We start from the raw sequence: 20,293 nt of genomic DNA, 5'->3' as shown, positions 1-20,293 counted from the left end.
TATTCTTACCATGTATACGCCATATCCAAAAATTTCATTACTTCATACAGCATGTCCCATCCACTTTTTCTTACTATTGAATACACCATGAATTGTCAAACTAATAGAGCAAGCTTATCTGCAAAAAGATCTAAACCTCCCAAGCACTTCCTAATTCATTTCACAAATATACGTGGTCTCAATTCTAATCTTAACGATGTCCATTTCCACTTGCAGTCTGCGAAACCCCCATGTACTTTTTCTGACTGAATCTCAGTTATCAGTTGATTCAACTACTGCTCATCTCAGATGCCCAAATTATTCTCTGTATGATTCCTTTCGCCTCAAAGGTGGTACTTGTGCATATGTCCGTTTCGATATTCTCTGTCAGAGACTTGGTAATTTGGAATCTCGTCTTTTCGATCTTCTCTGGTTTAAAATTTCTCTACCTCATTGTGTCAATTTCATCTGTTGTCTCTACAGTTCTCCCAACTCCACTAATCACTTGGAACTCTTTGACTTTACTTTCTCCAGTCCAACTTTCCTAACAGTGGGGTAATTTTCCTTTGTGATTTTAATGTTCACAACTCCAGCTGGCTTCCGTTTTCTAGTCACACTGACCCAGCTGGCCGAGATTCTGAGGCTTTTACAATTACTAATGACCTTACACAGATTGTTCATTTATCTACAAGAATACCGGACAATCCTAATCATACAGCCAATACGCTTGATCTCTTTCTCATAAACAACCCTTCTAAGTACCTGGTCGAAGTGAGAGGTCCTTTAAGCACTTCAGATCACAACTTGGTGATTGTCGCTTCTCCAATAGGATCGTTATCTCATGGCTATTCCCAACCTCGTGTTGTTTGGCATTACAAGAATGCAAAATGGGATGAGCTGCTAGACTCATTTTCTTCTTTTCCTTGATCGGATTACTGTTTCAAAACTTCTGATGTCAATGTTTGCTCAGATTGTGTCACTGAAATTATTCTTGCAGGAATGGAATTCTTTATCCCACACTCCACTTTAAAATCTCGTCCTTTAACTAAACCTTGGTTTTCCAATAAATGTGCTAAGGCTGTTCAAGAGAAGAATGTTGCATATCGTAATTGGCTTGTTTCTAATTCTCCAGTTTCATTTTCTGCCTACTCCAAAGCTCGCAACAATTGTAAAGCAGTTATTAATCAGTTCAAACTAGAGTTTGAACAGGCTAAGAGTAGAAAACTTGCTTCTTGCCCTAATGGTAGCCAAGCATTCTGGTCTCTTGCCAAAGCTATTGGCCGCAACCTTTGCCCATCTCTGCTCCCACTTCTGTCCAAACCAGATGGTTCTGTTGTCACTTCAGCCAAGGATAAAGCTGACCTGCTAGCATCCCATTTTTATTCCAACTCATGTATTAATAATCTTGGTAAAACACCCCCCACCATTCCCAACCCGCTCCATTCAATGCCTCCTGTGGTCTTCCGTCAAAAGGATGTCAGAAGGATTTTGACGAATCTTGATGCTAAGAAAGCTCAAGGTCCGGATGGTATTTCTCCACTTGTTCTCAAAACCTGTGCTCCTGTGCTTACTCCTATTCTTTGATGCCTTTTTTCACTTTCTTATTCCAAAGGTGTTTTTCCTTCTGCTTGGAAATTTGCTCATATCCAGCCAGGTCCTAAAAAGGGTGACAAATCCCTTCCATCCAATTATCGTCCCATTGCAATTACTTCTACTCTTTCTAAAGTAACGGAGAAATCAATTAACCGCCAACTCTTTAACTACCTAGAAACCTTCCGTCTGATCAACGATCGCCAGTATGGTTTCCGTAAGTGTCGATCCACTGGTGATATTCTGGCTTATGTTACCCATTTATGGACTAATTCAATGGAAAGGTTTGGTGAAACACAAGTAGTTGCTCTTGACATCTCAAAGGCTTTTGATCGTGTTTGGCATAAAGGTCTTCTAAACAAGCTTCTGTCTTATGGTTTGCCAAATGTTTTTAGTAATTGGTTATCCAGTTTTCTCTCTGATCGCTCACTGAGGGTGATGGTAGATGGCTCTCTGTCTTCTAACTTCTCCACTAATGGTGGTGTCCCCCAAGGTTCAGTTCTTTCCCCCACTCCTTTCCTCTTGTATATTAATGACCTTCTTCCATTGACTGGAAATCCTATCCATAGTTTTGCTGATGATAGCACATTGCATTCCACTTTCCATTTTGAGAAACCTTGTCCTGCTCAATCAGCTTCAACTTCTCGAAAATCTGCTATCAATTCCTTAAATGCCGATCTTCAGGTAATTCTCCAGTGGGGCAAAGACAACTTAGTTAATTTCAACTCTTCTGAAACTCAGTCTTGTCTTATATCTCGCAAAAAAGGGTTCTTTCGTTCCTATGCTTATCTTTAGTAACACTGCGATTTCTAGGCAAAATGATATCTCTTTTGGGGATTATCCTGACTTCTAATCTCTTTTGGCACTAGCACATTACAAATATTGCTTCCTCTGCATCTAAAAAACTTGGTTTTCTCTATCGCTCTCGGCATTACTTTTCTTTCTTCCAACCAGCTGTTCAAAATCTGTACAAAATCTGTTCAAATCCTCCCTACCATGGAATATTGTTCCCACATCTGGGGTGGTGCCCCCAAAACCTCTCTCAGGCTTCTTGATTCCATTCAGAAGAGGGCAGTTAGGTTAATTAATGATTCATCTCTAACAGAGTCTCTCCACTCGCTGTCTCACAGATGTACTGTTTCTGCTGCATGCCTCTTCTACAGATTTTTTCCATGGGCACTGTTCTTTTGAATTGGCTTCTATAATTCCCGCTTTCTCTTTCAAAACAGTCCGAACATGTGCCACCACCAGCCAACATCCATTTACTGTCCAACTTCAAACTCAGAACAACTTTTCATCTTCCTCGTTTATTCATTCAACTGCCATTTTCTGGAACAACCTTCCTTCGTATGTATTTCCTGAAAATTACAGTCTACAGAAGTTCAAGCCCAATGTCAACAGATATCTTCTTCTGTCTTCTCAACCTCCAACCCAAGCACGGTACTAAGTACTATAGGTTCTATTACCTCTCGTGCTTGGGGTTTACATAAAAAAAAAAAAAAAAAGTAAAATTATATAAATTACTTAAATGAATTTTTCAGCACTCAAAAGGAAACAGACAATCTAAAACATCTGGTATTAACAATTGAAGGTCCCAACTGCGACATTCGGAACTATAATAAATCATCCCAAATCCAAATGACTCCAAAAAATATATATTTTTATCATAAAATAAAATATACAGAACAAATAGAACTTTGTAATGTTATTCCAAAGTTCACAGTTGTTAATTTAAACAATAATATTTCAGGATGTCAGCAATTAGCAAAGGCGCAATCTTGTAAAATTGTAAAACTTGTGCTGAAATCTTGCTATTCTAAAAACTACAATACCTTCCTAAAGTTAGACATCTCTCAGATAAACTTAAAAAATATTTACACTAAAACGATTGGACATTATTAAAATCTATAAACTTACAGACTGAAGCTTTAGCCACACAAATAAAAAAATAGTAGTAGTAGTAGTAGTAGTGGCATGTGATGCAAGAAAGCAAATGTATGAGCTTATGCAGCATCAGCCAAAAAAAAAAAAAAAAAATCACACCATTCCCTCCAAATGCCTGTCCAGTTCCTCCTTAAATTTATTCAAGCTGTCAACTTCCACAACGACAGATGGAAGTGTGTTCCAGCAATTAACCACCCGCTGGCTAAAGGCAAATTTCCGCACATCTATTCTACATCTGTCTTTTCTTAATTTGAATTTATGCCCCCTTATGCCATAATAAGAAACGATTGGACATTATTTCAATATACAGAGAGGGGTGTATGATTTCTTTCGATCATCCCCACGACACACATTCTATTTCTGACTTCTCGCATGTAATTAATCTTTCATCATACACTCTAACTCAAGACCAAATTATACTATTGTTGAAGAGCGTAAAGTATAATTTGCCTCCACCCATCTTGCCTTAAAAACAGTTAATTGTTTATTTTGAATACAGTCTTCAACATAAATTACAGAAGGAATATTGTCGTGCAACAAATTAATCAAGTCATAAATTATTCTAAAATACTGCATCTTCCAGTACTGAGTAAATGTTAAAATTCTGAGCTATGTAGTCTCAAAAATAATCTCGACATTATAATACAGCTGGCAGACAAAAGTAATATGGTTATTGTACTTAATATCCAAAATTATATCAGTAAGTTAAACAATATAATTTCGGACCGCACTGCTTATAAAGAAATCACACCGAATTTATTTATAAACCTGGTGACTCTATACAATAAGTCCTTAACTTTATATCATAAGAACGATTTTATTACTATGGCTCATTTGAAAGATTTGAAGGCAGAAATTACAACATTCCTACACACTTTGGTCAAATCAAATTACATAGAAGGACAGCCCATCACAACATTCCTACACACTTTGGTCAAATCAAATTACATAGAAGGACAGCCCATCATCTATAAAAATTCGTCTTTAGCTTCATTAGCATCACATCTATATAATATCATAAAACCATTTAAACAATCAATTCTCTTTGGTATAAAAAACACAGATCATTTATTTAATAATTTGAAAGTGTACAATTAAATAATAATAATAATAATTATTATATGCTTTTTTCACTTGATATTTCTTCATTATATATTAATGCACATTTTAAATACACTTTAGATATCGTATGAGAGATGTTAAACACTAACCATAGTTTAAAAAATCGAACCAAGTTTCTGACAAAAACAATATTTGAATATATTAAATGTTTAATTGAAGCTAATTATATTTTCTTTCAAAATAAAGTTTATAAGCAGATATTCTGTTTGCTGATGAGATTAAACCTTATTGGACTTATAGCTGAAATTTATCTGACAAATATTGAACAACTACGCTTAACGGCATTGTTTCCACGCGTTTCATATCATGGGAGATATCTTGATGACATCATATGCATTATCATTATCAACCTACCGCAGGATGGAAGCCTCCTCAACGATTCATGTTGAGGGAATTGCAAATAATTTTACCATAACAAGAGATTCTACACATTTTAAACAACATTCATCTCAGATTAAAGTTCACTAGAAAAGGAAGATGCCAGTAAATCGTGAATTTTTTTTAAAATATAATGCTAACACAAGTTGATCAGATAATTCATTTCAAAATATACACTAAACCCACCAACACTAGGATGTTCTTACACTATGATAGTTATCATCCCTTTACATGTAAAAATCTGTGATTTTTAATCAGTTTCTCAATGAATACAAATATTCCAATTCTCAATTAGATTTAAGTAATGAAATACAAATATTAATAAATAGATTCTTAAACCATTGCTACTCTTTATTTATTATAAATAAAATAAGGGACCAAGCAATAAACTGAAAGTTACGAAATAATACTCTTACAAATAACAATATTATAAAAAAAATATTTTATTTCTCTTCCATACATAGAACAGTGGTATGTCCAATTAAAGAATCTTTTTATAAACACAGAATACAGGATTGCTTTTAAACCTATGAGAAAGTTACATGCTATTTTTAACAAACATTCTGACCATAATTCACTACAAACAAATGATCTTGTCTATAACAGTTCATGTAGGGATTATGATTCTTCAAATTGGGGCTTGTCACATTGTACTTTATAACATAACATCTGAATTAGCATATCATTGGGATCACGAAGGATACACCTTTCATCTTAATGAAGCCAAAATCCTCAGTATTCACTATTCAGTACTCAGTAATTATACAAAGTTACTGATAGCAGAAACCCTCGAAACGAAACTTCACAAAAACTTGATTAATGTTTGTCACTTCTTTCTCATGTATATAAATAACTTCTGGTCATTTATACACATGCACCAGAGAAGTAGTTAATATCTTCTCCTTTTAAATACCATGCACATTATGTGCCTTTACTGTCTGTGAACACGACACTACAGTCAAAAGCTTCATCAGCATTAAGGATAATATTTTATTCATACTTCTGTTTGTTCTGTATATTTTATTTTATGATGCTAGTGTTTTTTTTTTTTTGCACTTGTTTCGATTTGGGATGATTTGTTATAGTTCTGTATGTTGTGATTGGGACCTTCAATTGTCGATACTGGATGTTTTAGATCATCTGTTTTCTTTTGAGTGCTGAAAAATTCATTTAAGTAATTTCTATAATTTTAATTTAAGTAATATAGGAAGAATGAGAATTGAAAGGTTTCATAAGAAAATATTGAGGTAAGCCTCTTCAATTAATTTGATTATTTATAATGTGAAACAAATTGACCTCATTGTTCTTATAAATTTTAATTTGAAAATGATAATGTGTTAGTTACAGTTTTATTAAGTTAAATTGGGATGTTCGTGAAAATATTAATTTTTGTTCGTATTCTGCCTGATTTATAAACTCATTTAACACATTTTACTTATAACCTATGTATAAAACAGTTATTCCCTTCTTTCTCAGTGAATCCCAAGAATTGATTGTGGGAAATGTAGATCTACTTCCTACCTACCAAGGATGTGTTCGAAGAAAAACTATTTTAAAAGAGGGGCGGAAACCAGCAGTATGTTTTTCTTATCAGGTTTCTGTTTATATTTTATGCATTTCATCATATTTTATTACTGATTAGGAATACTGTATAGAAATGTAAACATTGAAGTCACATGGTAAGCAAACCTACGTAGTATGATTATACACTGGTGTGCAAAACTTAAGGTCCAACACTATTTCTAAAGTTTACAACCACAAAATCTTTACTTAAGGTACTCTTTACTGATGAGAGTAGATTCAGTCTTAGCAGCGATTCTGGACGTCAGCTAATATGGCAAGAGGTTGGCACATGGTATCACCCTGCAAACATCACCGAAAGGGATCGATATGGCGGTCGAGGTGTTCTTGTCTGGGGGAGGCGTTACCTTGGATGGATATACACAACTCCAGATACTGGAAGGTGGTACTGTACTGAGGTAATCCTTCACCATGTGCATCTGTTCCGAGGTGCCATTGGCTCAGAGTTCATGTTTATGGATGATAATGCCACACCCCATCGCACTGCAGCTGTGATATGCTTTTGGAAAGTGAGGACATTGTTCATATGAATTGGCCTGCCCATTCCCCCCGATCTAAATTCCATCGAACACATATGGGATGCTCTGGGGAGACGCCTAGCGGCATGTCCACACGCACCAGAAAATGTTCACCAGCTGAAGATGGCACTGACAGAGGAATGGATGATGTTACCGAAAGAACTTATCAACAACATTGTTCTAAGTATGGACAGGCAGTGCAAAGCATGCATCAACATCAGGGGTGGCCATATCTCCTACTGAGGACCACCTCTTCCCTTTGTTCCATCTTTGGCAGCAGTGCATCTGTATCGTGGCAGCCAGTGCTATTTTGACATTTTTGAATAAAGTCCCTCTGTACCATTTTGTTTCCGTTGTTGTGTCGATGTTGTTTCCTTCATCATTTCTGTACCTCACAAGGTTCCTTTGGTATGCTTTTCCCATATCTAGGCCATTCCGATGAGAAGCTACCGCTGAAAACCGGACTGGTCCTTAAATTTTGCACACAAATTTATAAGTTGGAGTTAAAAAAGCATAAGAAAATGTTTAAATACACAGGTTGTTCATTTACTTTATTTTCTGGACCACAAGATGCACTTTTTTCCATTGGAAAATATTTCTCAAAATTCTCTTGCATCCTATGGTCTAAATGTATACTAAGTGCATGCAGTGATGTTTTTATCTCTAGCCATAGTGAGAGAGAGAAAGAGAGGTCAAAATGTCCAGGTGACTGTTTTAGATCACATGTTAATGGGGACAATGAAAAAAAAAAGACATTTATTGAATTAAATTTTTAGTTAGCTGTAATTCTGTCTTAGCTAGTAGCCGTTGAACATCTCAGTTAACATACCTTTGAGGCATTCAGTTGGTGCCTTCATTCAGTTGTTTTGTGCTTCCATTCAGTAGTGAACCAACTGAATGGAAACACAAAATCGTGACTCGATATCACAACTTCACAAATGTGCAAATGGGTGAAAAGTTCTTGGGAATTCTTAGTGAAATATGAGAAATTTGTTGTAATTCAAGATTTTTGGATCTGCAATACCCTTGATGTCACTGAAGATGGGTTCTTTTTTTTTTTTTTTTATGAAAACCCCAAACACGAAAGGTATCAAAACCTATAGTACTTAGTACTGTGCATGGGTTGAAGGAAAAGTATGGGGGGGAGGGGGATGCCAGAAACTTTTTGCTCTAGAGACTAAACATGGGTTTCATTCACACGTCAAGCCTCCAATAAGCAAAGTGGTGGTATTTCACCGGTTGATGAAAGTCATCTACCACCTACCACCTATGTTACACTCTTTGAAGAATGTAAATGTTCAGGCCATAGTATTAGTAACAGATATGAGTGCAACAGTAGTGACAGAGATTTTTAGCATTCTGTGAAGAATAAAAGCTTCATTATACACTGTCATTTTCTTTAGTAAGCACTTATGGTGTTTCAAATATATACAATAAACTATTTTTTTCCCAAAATTTGCTTTCTAAATCATTTGTAGAACAGACTCGCTTTAATTTCATTCTTTGTCACCGATTTGTCAGTGGTCTCTCCTTTTCAAAATAATTTCCTTCAAAATTTATATACTTGCTCCACTGATGACTTAGAAAAGCCATTTCTTGATGAATTATGGCCACAGGTTCTTGACCTTCTTTATTGCTACTGTGCCACTGGAAAATTTCAGTTTTTTTTTTAAATGCTTGTCTCTGTAAACCTCTGATATTTCTCTCGCAGTCTCTGTAGCATGTATCAGCTCACAAAACAGTTCAACAGCACGTAACTTTCGCCACCTCGAAATCAAATCACCAGATGTGTTAGAATTTGCACTGTCTGTACATACTCTCCTGACATCTACTGGCACTTTGCGAAAAATTCATTGGTGCTGCCATTTTGCAAACTAAATCATTAGTTTGTGTTGCCAGTAATAATCAGTTTACTGAGTAAACCTTGGCCAAATAATAACTAAATGTTATGTAGCTTTACCAAGAAAAAAAGAAAATTGAAAATTTTTAAAGAGTAAACAGTATCATTAAGAACAGTGTAATGCAGCTTCTTAATGATAATTAAGAAGCTGTGTCATACAGTACAGTGGTGCTGCCATTTTAAATTATCAGTCTGTGTTGCTGGATAATAATTGGTTTACTAAATAAACTTCAACTAAATGTTATGTAGTTGTACCAAGGGAAAAAAAAAAAGAAGAAACTTTTGTATTTTTAAGGGGTAAACAGTATCATTAAGAAGAGTGTGACAGCTTCTTAATGACAATGACCAACTGATCTTTTGATGTGCCATAGCTGCCAATTTTTCCAGATTTATGGCTGTTGCAATCCATCTTTTTTACTTGATTTTTGACCTCTTATCCGTCTCACTGTTATAATAATATAGTGGCTACAAATGATTTCTTTGTATTTCTCTTTTTGCAAAAAATAATTCCCACTAATAATTTAATTATGATAAAATTGAAATTCTGTGAATTCTTATTTTGGTTTACAGATTGGCTGAGGAAAAGGTGCACTAGCCAACAATGCAAAATAGTAATGCAGGATGATAACATTGTTCACTGTATTGTGCAGTGTTTTCATGTACTTGTGTGGTGCAAGGCAAACGAACAACCTCTTTCAGTAAGATGCTAAAGAAATACACAGTACAATGTTAAATTTCAGAAGACATATGAAAGATTTTCCACATATTGTAAAATTGGCAAAGGTAACAAAGCATAAGAACAGTGTGCAGTACAAAAAAAGGAGGCAGAAATAGATGTAACATTTCATAGTGACGAATGTTTATTTGCATCTCTTGTCATAGAACATAATCTGTCTCTCAGTTGTGCTGATCATGCAGTTGTGTTGTTCAAATATGCTTCCTGATAGTTAAATAGCAAAGAAATTCGATTGTAGGAGAACAAAAACAACAGGCATCGTTAGTGAAGTTGCATGGATAGGGAAAGAAGAGGTAGTGACGGTTTGTGCTGAAAGGGGACTGCACACATTCCTGTGAAAAATGATGAATATTTGGTGGAAATTTACTACTATCTAGAAAGGAGTGCTTAAAAGAAAGATAGATTTAAACAATTTTAACTGCTGCATGCCACTAAAGTAAAATAGATTTTGAAGCATGAATGTACATATTGGCACTGTCTTTGGTTAAATGTATAACTAGACTGGTAGAACAGTAGCATCCTTTGGCAAGTCTATTTAAAGATGTTAAAAATAGTGGGAAAAGCCATTTGATCACTTTTCAGAGTTGCCAAATTTAAAAGTACAACAAGAAATCAGAGTGTGCAGTGTCAAATTATTTGAACCAATGTAGACTATGTATATAAAGTGCTTAGCATCATAATACACAGCCATTTCTGAATAAACAGAAAATTTTTAAGGTGGCATCGTTTTAGGTTATATCTCATATTGTGAATGCCTTCACAACGAGTTGCCATGATATTGCACTACTTCGAATAAGTAACGCTTCACCTAAGGAGAAGACTAGTGTTACTTATTCTCAGATAGGTACCACCACCCAGACAGCACTGTTTCAGGGCTATTTGGCCCTTCGTCAGTGAGTGGATAGGTACCCAAGTGATGCAATGATGGCAAAAACAGTTATGAAGTATAACTCCACAATATGAGAGATGCCTGATGGTGTATGATGTATTTAGACTAAGGCGCATTTAGGGCTAGAGCCTCAAGCTGCGAACAAATTTAGACTATGTATATAAAGTGCTTAGCATCATAATACACAGCCATTTCTGAATAAACAGAAAATTTTCAGAAATGGCTGTGTATTATGATGCTAAGCACTTTATATACATAGTCTAAATTTGTTCGCAGCTTGAGGCTCTAGCCCTAAATGCGCCTTAGTCTAAATACATCATACACCATCAGGCATCTCTCATATTGTGGAGTTATACTTCATAACTGTTTTTGCCATCATTGCATCACTTGGGTACCTACCCACTCACTGACGAAGGGCCAAATAGCCTTGAAACAGTGCTGTCTGGGTGGTGGTACCTATCTGAGAATAAGTAACACTAGTCTTCTCCTTAGGTGAAGCGTTACTTATTCGAAGTAGTGCAATATCATGGCAACTCGTTGTGAAGGCATTCACAATATGAGATATAACCTAAAACGATGCCACCTTAAAAATTTTCTGTTTATTCAGAAATGGCTGTGTATTATGATGCTAAGCACTTTATATACATAGTCTAAATTTGTTCGCAGCTTGAGGCTCTAGCCCTAAATGCGCCTTAGTTTGAACCAATGTTTAAATTTGATTCATTATCCAAAAGTTTTGAAAGAAGACAAATCAATGAATTCAAGAAAAAGAACTTCTTAATTGCAAACCTCTAGTAAAGCAATCCTAAACAGACCAAGCAAACTGATAGTACTATTACAGCTTGAATAAAAGCAGTTTACTTGTTCTTTCTTCAAAAATTCTTTTTTTTTTTTTTTTTTTTGCCTGGTTTGGCCCAAAAATCTACTTTCTTCCTGCTTACAATTTGGTATCAGTTTTTTGAAAGTCAAAAGTTGACATCTATGATATGCTTTCCTTATGTAAACATCTCAGCCCACACACACACACACCACTGCAACCATAATACACACAATGCAATGTCACCTTAATTCTGAAATTTAGCATTAATTCCTCTCCCGACCTTGACATCACACTCTCTATTGCTTCATCATTGTCATGTAAGAAAATCAGGAACAGTGGCCTAGTACCAATCCTTGTGCAACACCACTTCTTACATTATCCCAATATGAAGAGTAACCATTAATCAAAAACCTCGCTCTCCTGCCCCTCTTGTGCCATACTGAGTCAAATATTTTGCTAAAATCTGAATAAACGGTGTTTAAATTAATTTTGTACATCTGGTTCAGTCACTGTCAAAATAGCTAATCAGGTTAATTAAACATGATTTTTCCTTAACAAAACTACACTGTTTCCTTCAGAATTCCACTTCTTTCTAAATGACACTGTATCGTGCCTTTGGTTATGTCTCCATGATCTTCCCTACCAATGACTTCATCCTGACCAGTCAATGGTTACTCACTATGCTCTTAGAACTTCCTTTATGTATCGGTGATAGTTGAGTACTTCTCCAATCCAAAGCAATCTCTCCCAAGTTCAGTGATGCGTTCAAAATGAATCTTAATGGTTCAATGCATTCTCTTGCTGCCTCCCTCAGAATTACTTTGTATTTTTTCATCAACTCCAGGAGCTGTACTCACCTTTTGGCTCAAAAGTTTTTGATGTGAAAATATCTATAGCAGCACCTAACAGTGGAATGTAACTGAAGTGTTAATAGAAATGTAATGGAATGTTGTGGTCAAATATTTGTATTCTTGCTGTCATGCTAGGGAAGTATGTTCTTAGAATAGCATGATGTTACAATCATACTTCCTCCAGTTATTACTGCAGATAGTATGATTGTGACATTGAGACTACTCGGCACAATCATACTTCCTTAGTATGATTGCAACAATACAAATATTTGACCACAACATTTGAATTTTCCATTATGTTGGCATGGATTTTGCTAACCTCTTCCAAGCCAAGGATAACTTCTAATTTCTAATAAGCTGTCTTCTGTAATTTCAGTATTTATATTTTCATGTTTTCCAGCTTCCCTCTCACAGTTTCTCCTCACCATGAAGGATTTTTTGTCTCTAAATAACAATACCAAATATTGTTCAGTTTGTCAGCAGCATCAGCTGGCTATCTAAGACTTCCCCACACCCATTACACAACAGTATGATTTGATTCATTAATTTCTTTGTTGTGTTCACTTATATGAAACTTATTTTCCTCATTTCTTGCTTTCTTAGCCATTGATTTCTCATAATCAGCCTTTACCAACTTAACCTTTTCTGTGCTACTATTACAGAACTTGCAGCTATTTTGTAGGCTTCAGTACCTTTCGTCACTCTGTAACTTTCCCATGACATCTTTTTCTGCTCTGTTAAACTGGTAAGCTTATTATTCATATATCTCATTATCCTCTTCACTCTGTATTTTCTTAATGGTGTATGTGCATTTATGGCTTCTGTGACTATTGTTTTAAAAGTATTCCATAATTCTAATGTATTTGCATTGTCTGCTATCTCCCCAATTGATAGAGGCCGAATAGCAACTTAAGCTCTCATAGTTTCTGTTCTTGAAATTAAAACCCATTCCCTTGCTTTTAACAACTGATCATTATTTGTATTAGCATGTTAGGAGAAGTACTAATGGTAAGAATATTCTAGACCAGATAATACAAATAATGAATACTTAGTTGGCTTAAAAATTTTGTTCCCCATGGTGAGTTCCCCTCTCACTTACTCCAATCAATAAGGGACAAACTGAAATCACTAATGCGACATTCACAGCTTACAGATTCTGTACTAGCATGCATAACTTTTGCATCTTTTTTTTTTTTATGTAAACCCCGAACACGAGAGGTATTAGAACCTATAGTACTTTGTACCGTGCTTGGGTTGGAGGTTGAGAAGACGAAAGAAGATATTTGTTGACATTGGACTTGAACTTCTGTAGATTGTAGTTTTCAGGAAATACTTATGAAAGAAGGTTGTTCCAGAAAATGACAGTTGATTGAATAAACGAGGAAGATGAAAAGTTGGTTCTGTGAGTTTGAAGTTGGATGGTAAATGGATGTTGGCTGGTTGCGGAACGTGTTCAGACTGTTTTGAAATAGAGAGCAGGAATTATAGAAGCCAATTCAGAAGAACAGTGCCCATGGAAATATCTGTATCAGAGACAGTACGTCTATACTGTTTACGTCAAGTGCTTATCTGAAAAAGCATTTGACGTTCTCCAACTGCTTTTTATAAAGAGCATGACCCTATTTCCCATTCCATCTTCCCTGTTATTCCTAATACATTGCACATACCATAATAAACTCATCATCACCTGTTTCTGGGTTCCACCATGTTTCTGTTTGCCCTGTTGTGTCAGCATTGTCCTCCTAACCAGGAGTTAAAATTCACTCATTTTATTGACAACACTTAACTGTAGGTAAGTTGTTTAAGCTTGTTTCCTTAAACCTTTAAGTCCTTCTCATTGATATTGGAAAGTATCCTTGCACTACTTTTGTTCAAATGTATTCCATCTCTATATAGAACTAAAAGTATAGGCCAAGCTGATAAATATTTCTCTCCAAAGAATTTTGTTGACGTGCAGATGGGAAGCTTAAGTTGTGTGTCGCCATTAGTCACTTTGTGTAGCAATGCAATTCTTCCTGAGTAAGCCATGGCATATATATATATATTAAAATAAGGTATAAAATAAAAATAAAATAGTATAAATATTTAGTATAATTATATTCTAAAATTAAAATTGTAAATTACCATGTGGCTTATCACACGTGAACCTATGCATACAGAGCATGTCGGAAACAGAAGTAAGAGCATTGCTGGCTTTTTCATTATTTTGGTGGATGATCTGATGAAGACACAAAAATTATGAAAGACACTGCAATGTTATTTCCACCTTGATCGTTTTTTCAAAATCTTTCAAAATTTTTTCAAAATTTATTTGGTATTGTTTCAATCTGTGCAAATCTTATCGTTTTATTTTCCTGTTCATTTTACCCCCTTTATTTCACAACATATATCGCTCCCAGGGTATACTGTATATTCATCAGTTTTAATTTTATACATAAAGCTCGTTAGCATGTTCTACCTACTATATTTTATATATACATATACAAAGGGTACTAGGAAAGTTTTGCAATATGACGCAACAATGAATCACAGGAAGCTGCTTGTTGCTGCATGTTGAGACATGTTCATACGTGCATAGTAGCCGCCGCGCCAAGTCGATGGGCTCAGTTATTCATTAGTAGTGAGAGTGTAAAGTGCCTGCGATGGCATCGTGGTCACGAAATGAGATAAGGACAGCTTTGCGGTATAATTTTGTGCGTGGTTTAACCATAGACCAGTGCTTAGAAGAAATGACTCTTGCACTAGATGATGATTGTCCACATCGTACAACGATATTCAGGTGGTATAGAGAATTCCAAAGGGGAAATTTCACTCTGGAGGATTCTGAGAGGCCGGGAAGGCCACGAACGTCAGTTACTGAGGAAAACGTTACTGCTGTGAGGAAAATGCTTGACGAAAACAGGCGAGTGACCTACCAACAGATAGAGGATACTTTGGGCCTAAATGCACCAGCAATTTGTTCGATTCTGCAAGATCATTTGCACGTGAAGAAACTTTGTTCTCTCTGGGTGCCGCATCAACTGACTGAAGAGCAGATGACACGATGTGTGACTTGGTGCCGGGAGATGTTAAAAAAGTTTGATAAGGGACAATCTCGGTATGTGAACAACATCGTGACAGGTGACGAGACTTGGCTGTACTATTACGATCTGCCGACCAAGGCTCAAAACAAAGTTTGGGTCTTTGATGATGACGACACACCCGTAATTGTCAGAAAATCTCGATCTGTAAAGAAGAAAATGATAGCTGTATTTTTCAAATCGAGTGGAATTGTGGAACGTGTCGTTTTGGACACGCAGAAGACAGTCACAGCTAAGTGGTATACTGAACAATGCCTGCCTAAAGTCATTGGATCTATGAAGAACCTGCGGCCAAAGTCAAGAATGGACACCTGGTACCTCCATCACGATAATGCTGCAGCTCACCGCGCCAAAGCCTGCACCGAATATTTGACCACGACAGGACTGAAACTTCTCAAGCACCCTCCCTACAGCCCAGACCTTGCTCCCTGCGACTTTGCACTGTTCCCGCATGTGAAAATGAAGCTAAAAGGGAGGCGGTTTTCCAGTGATGAGGACCTTCTACGGGCTTGGGACAACGAGTGTGCTTTACTCGCTAGTGAAACTCGGCAGAACTGGTTTAAAGATTGGTTTCGGAGGATGGAGAGGTGTATTGAATGTAGAGGAAATTACTTTGAAAAAATTAAATAAACAAAGCTGTATTGCAAAACTTTCCTAGTACCCTTTGTATATATATATGGTTGCGGATTCCTATGCGATTCACATCTAAAGGAATGTGAATTGCATAGGAATCGTCACGGGAAAGTAGTAGCAGAGGCACAAGAAGCAGAAATGACACAAGACAGTAATTAGTGGCAAACATTTATTTGACATAATATTAACAATGGAGTACAAGATGGATGCATTTCATGATGTTACAACAGATGCTCGAAGGTTCCACCATGAGACGCGATGCATGCATGACACCGACGCAGCATGGATTGGCGGACACGGTCGAACACACCTGGAGTTTCTTTGACAGCAGCAGCGCAGACAAATCTCGCCACGAGATCCATTTCCGTCTCCACAGGCGATTCATACACGATAGATTTGAGGCCCCCCCCCCCACACACATAGAGAAAGAAATCAAGGCTCGATAAATCAGGTGAGCGTGGGGGCCAGACAACGGGTCCACCACGGCCAATCCATCGATGCCCAAAACGCCTGTTCAAATGGTCGCGAACACACCTTCCATAATGGGCAGGTGCCCCATCATGTTGAAACCAAATGTTGCATCTCACATTGGCTGGAACATCATCAAGTAACCCTGGTAGAACTTGTTCAAGAAAGATCCGATATTTAGGGGAGTTCATGCGGGATGGTAACAGGTATGGGCCGACTAAGCAGTCACCAACCATACCTGCCCACACATTTATTGCGAAGCGATGTTGTGCCACATGGGAGTGCACACCCTGTGGGTTGTCGTGAGCCCACACATGAGCATTGTGCTAATTGAATAAGCCTTCCCGGGTGAAATAAGCCTCATCTGTGACCAAAACATAGGCTGGAAAATTCAAGTCTTGAACACTTTCTTGGAGAAACCACTGCGCAAAAGCCACATGTGCAGGTTGATCTTGGGGGAGCAGTAACTGAACCCTTGGAGATGAAAGGGGTGTAAGGAATCGTCTTGCTAGACACGCTGTACACTGCAACGAGACACTCCTAAGGCTGAGGCAATGGCACGTGTGCCGGTAGAAGGATTATTCTGGATAGCATTCAACACACTTTCTTCCATGGCGGGTGTACACGTTGAATGTGGTCTGCCCGCACTATTCCTGTTACCTCTAAATGACCCATAATCGCACAAATTTTGATGCACAAGCACAAAACAAACGGTGGTCCGGTACATGTCTGTCAGGAAAGCGTTCTCCATAAATTCGTTGAGTGGCTCGTCCATTGCCCTCTGCTAATCCATACACTAGGTGCATGTGGCAGTTTGTATATCGATGCATGCTCTTTGTGTGGCGACTACCGTGCCGATTACCGACTTATGGTGACTTTTCCGGTTATGGGTTCCTATGCGATTCACATTCCTTTAGATGTTACCTACCTCCTCTAAACGTTTGTACCAATATTTTTGAGACACCCTGTATACACATACACACATCCTATACACACAATGATATAGATTTGGTGAATTTAGAAACATATATAATTACTAATGTAGTACAGGTAACCCTTGTATAACACGGTAGTTATGTTCCTATAAAATCTCGTGTAGTGCGAAACCGTGTTATACGTCGCTAAGAACCAGTACTAAAAGGTGGGGTTACGTTCCAAGAGCTAATGCATTTTGTTAACAAAACTGACAATAAAACCACATTCTAGATATCATGGGTCTTCTTTTCTCTTTAAAAAATCATTAATATGGGTTTGTTTGCTTTTGCTTGATAGATCTTTGTAATTTCATTGTATGGAACTAGCGCCTCGGTAGCCAGGTGGGCAGGAGCAACAGTGCATAGCACACGCTTCTTGACCAGACCGGGGTTCGAGCCCGTGACCACCAAATACGGAGGATGCGGAAAGGTCAGGAAATGATCACCACATATCCCCGGAGCAATATGGCCTTAGTTGCTAATGCTCCAAATAACAATAACAACCATATGGAACTAAGCATTTTTGAAGCTCCCTTTTGAACTTTGGACTTCTTTCAGTCGAAGAATCTGAATTCAAAAAATAAGATTCTAATTGCTTGGCTAACTTTATGCCTTTCTGTATATTTTTTAGTGTAAAATTTGGAAGTTCATTATTTATTTGCGCTATCATCATCTGAATTGATTTGATTTGCCTCCGATGCCATTTTCACCAAATCTGCTTCGTAGCCTCATTTTCTACCAGTAATTCTTGAAATGTCTTCAGTGGTCATTTTTTTTTTTTTTTTTTTAAGGAGCATCAGTGACTAAGGCTATGTTGCTCTATGTGCTCAAATTGCATGAGATCGATTTTCTATTTTTTTAGACCCATGCTGTCCTCGCCTGAGACCGATTAACTCAGCCATGTTGTGAAAAAGACCCATAAAAATTCCTCACGTCATCGATGGATTCGAACTAGGTGGGGATGATGGCGATTCTACCAACTGTGCTATCCCCCACGACTCAGTAATCATCCCTTCCTACTGACTTAGCAAGTTCTACTATTGCACGGATTCCGTTTTCTGTTTGTTTGACCATATTTCCTAAATGAACTGACTCTGGCCATACATTTTTCCAACACACATTTAATGTCGACAGTTTTACTTCTTTGAGCGATAAAGCTATGATTCCGATACGGTCTACAATTGAAAAATGTTTCCACGCCTCCATCACTTCAATTTTCCATCAATTCAATTCAGAATCAATTTTTGCCAAAATCCATTGTAACGATTTTCTGATGTAATGAGTTTCAAAGGTAGATATAATGCCTTGATCTTATTAAAGAAGTTGTACTAAGTGTTAGAAAGATTACTTCGATGTTTGGATGACTTAAATCTTTTGGATGGTCTGGCACATTATCCAGTAGTAATAAAAGTTTGAAATCTTTTTATTTTTCTACAAGTTCAACTAGCACAGAACCTAACACGGGGATTTCCCAATAATATTTTTGCATAACGATTAGCAAGCCAAAAGCAGGGATTCACAAAAAAAGAATGGAAATGTTGAAAAATTACATCCATCATAATAGCAAAGTTATTCCCTGCACAAAAGCTCAAAATTAACGTGCTATGGGAGGTTTACACAATTCTCTAACCATGTTAGAGCAAAACCGTGTTATATAGTACAGTGTTATGTGAGGATTGCCTCGCTTTATCAATCGTGTTAGAACGAAACAGTGTTGAAGAAGTACCGTGTTATACTGGGGTTGCCTGTACTGACTTTGAGAAGGAAGCATTCAATGAAAAAGAAGAGCACAGTGAAATAGCCATCTTCAGTGTACGTTTATTTTATCTGCCACAACGTGCTGATTGTCTTGTCTTTTGGGGTTCCAACTTGTTTAACCCCTTCCTTGAACATTTTTTTTCTGGAAAATGTTCAAGGAAGTTCAAAATGTCCAAAAAAGTCAATCCGTTACGGTGCCGTAACGGATCGACTTTTTTTTTTTTTTCAGATTAAAAGTATGCATCATGCGAATACTCATTGTATAGTGTTTTTCTTTTTTTTTTTTCTTTTTTATTAATTTTTTCATAGAAAATACATGGGAGTAATTGACCCATTTGAGCTATCCTGAATTATCTTGCGTATGCCAAAAAGTGTGCAAGTTATACAGATTTTCTTTAATAAATTAGCTCTTGAGCTAAAAGAAAGGAACAGAAAAACTCTTCATTACTCATTATATAAATAAATTTAAAAAATCAAGTGGAACGCACAAGCAGTAACCTCCCGTCATAAGCAATAATCGCAAACTAACTACATTCTGACACACGGCCGCCGCAAGTGGATAGGCGAGGTAAGCATTGCTTGTGGGCTGCAGTTCAAGAGGGTGTCGAAATATTTTTCGATATTGTTTTTGTGAATTATTTTCATGGGTTCAGCATTCTGCATTTAGGATGGCAAATTATATTTTGCTTACTGGTGGTACAGGAATGCACACTACTGTTCTGACGTTGCTGTATAATATAAATAAAATGAAAGTCAGTTGTCTGCTGCCAGGTGTAAGAAAATCCTGAGAAATCTCGGGATTTACCTGGCTAATGCAAAATTAGCCAGATAAATGTCTAAGAAAATATGTTTCAGTCCTAACTTTGGAGGTAATTATTGTTTGCTTCAGATATTATTGTATCCCGGGATATTTCATGTAATTCCAAATAACTTTTAAAACTAAAAACGAGATGTCTCGGGATAATCCATGAAGGGGTTAATACTTGTATGTGTATAAATATATAGTGCTAGCTTATATTTGAGTAATATGTGACACAAATGCCTTTCAAGACTGCTTTTAGTCAGAGCCAAG

At 36.8% G+C, this 20,293-nt stretch overlaps 1 protein-coding gene across 3 annotated transcripts in view; it reads left to right on the top strand.

The window, feature by feature from the left end:
• The window catches only part of LOC150087235 (ras-specific guanine nucleotide-releasing factor RalGPS1-like), a 419,169-nt gene that overhangs the window by 367,893 nt on the left and 30,983 nt on the right, over nucleotides 1–20,293 (top strand). For all 3 annotated transcript variants that reach the window (XM_090371091.1, XM_090371092.1, XM_090371090.1), the window contains one exon: nucleotides 6,490–6,589. In XM_090371091.1, the coding sequence (XP_090227217.1) occupies nucleotides 6,490–6,589 (100 nt within the window). The remainder of the gene's footprint in view (nucleotides 1–6,489; nucleotides 6,590–20,293) is intronic.

Source organism: Mastigoproctus giganteus, chromosome 4, assembly GCF_048544385.1.
Source record: "Mastigoproctus giganteus isolate SK-2022 chromosome 4, ASM4854438v1, whole genome shotgun sequence".
NCBI classification, from domain to species: Eukaryota; Metazoa; Arthropoda; class Arachnida; order Uropygi; family Thelyphonidae; genus Mastigoproctus; species Mastigoproctus giganteus.
Note: the sequence above shows the minus strand (reverse complement) of the source record. Positions and strands in the feature narration are given on the sequence as shown.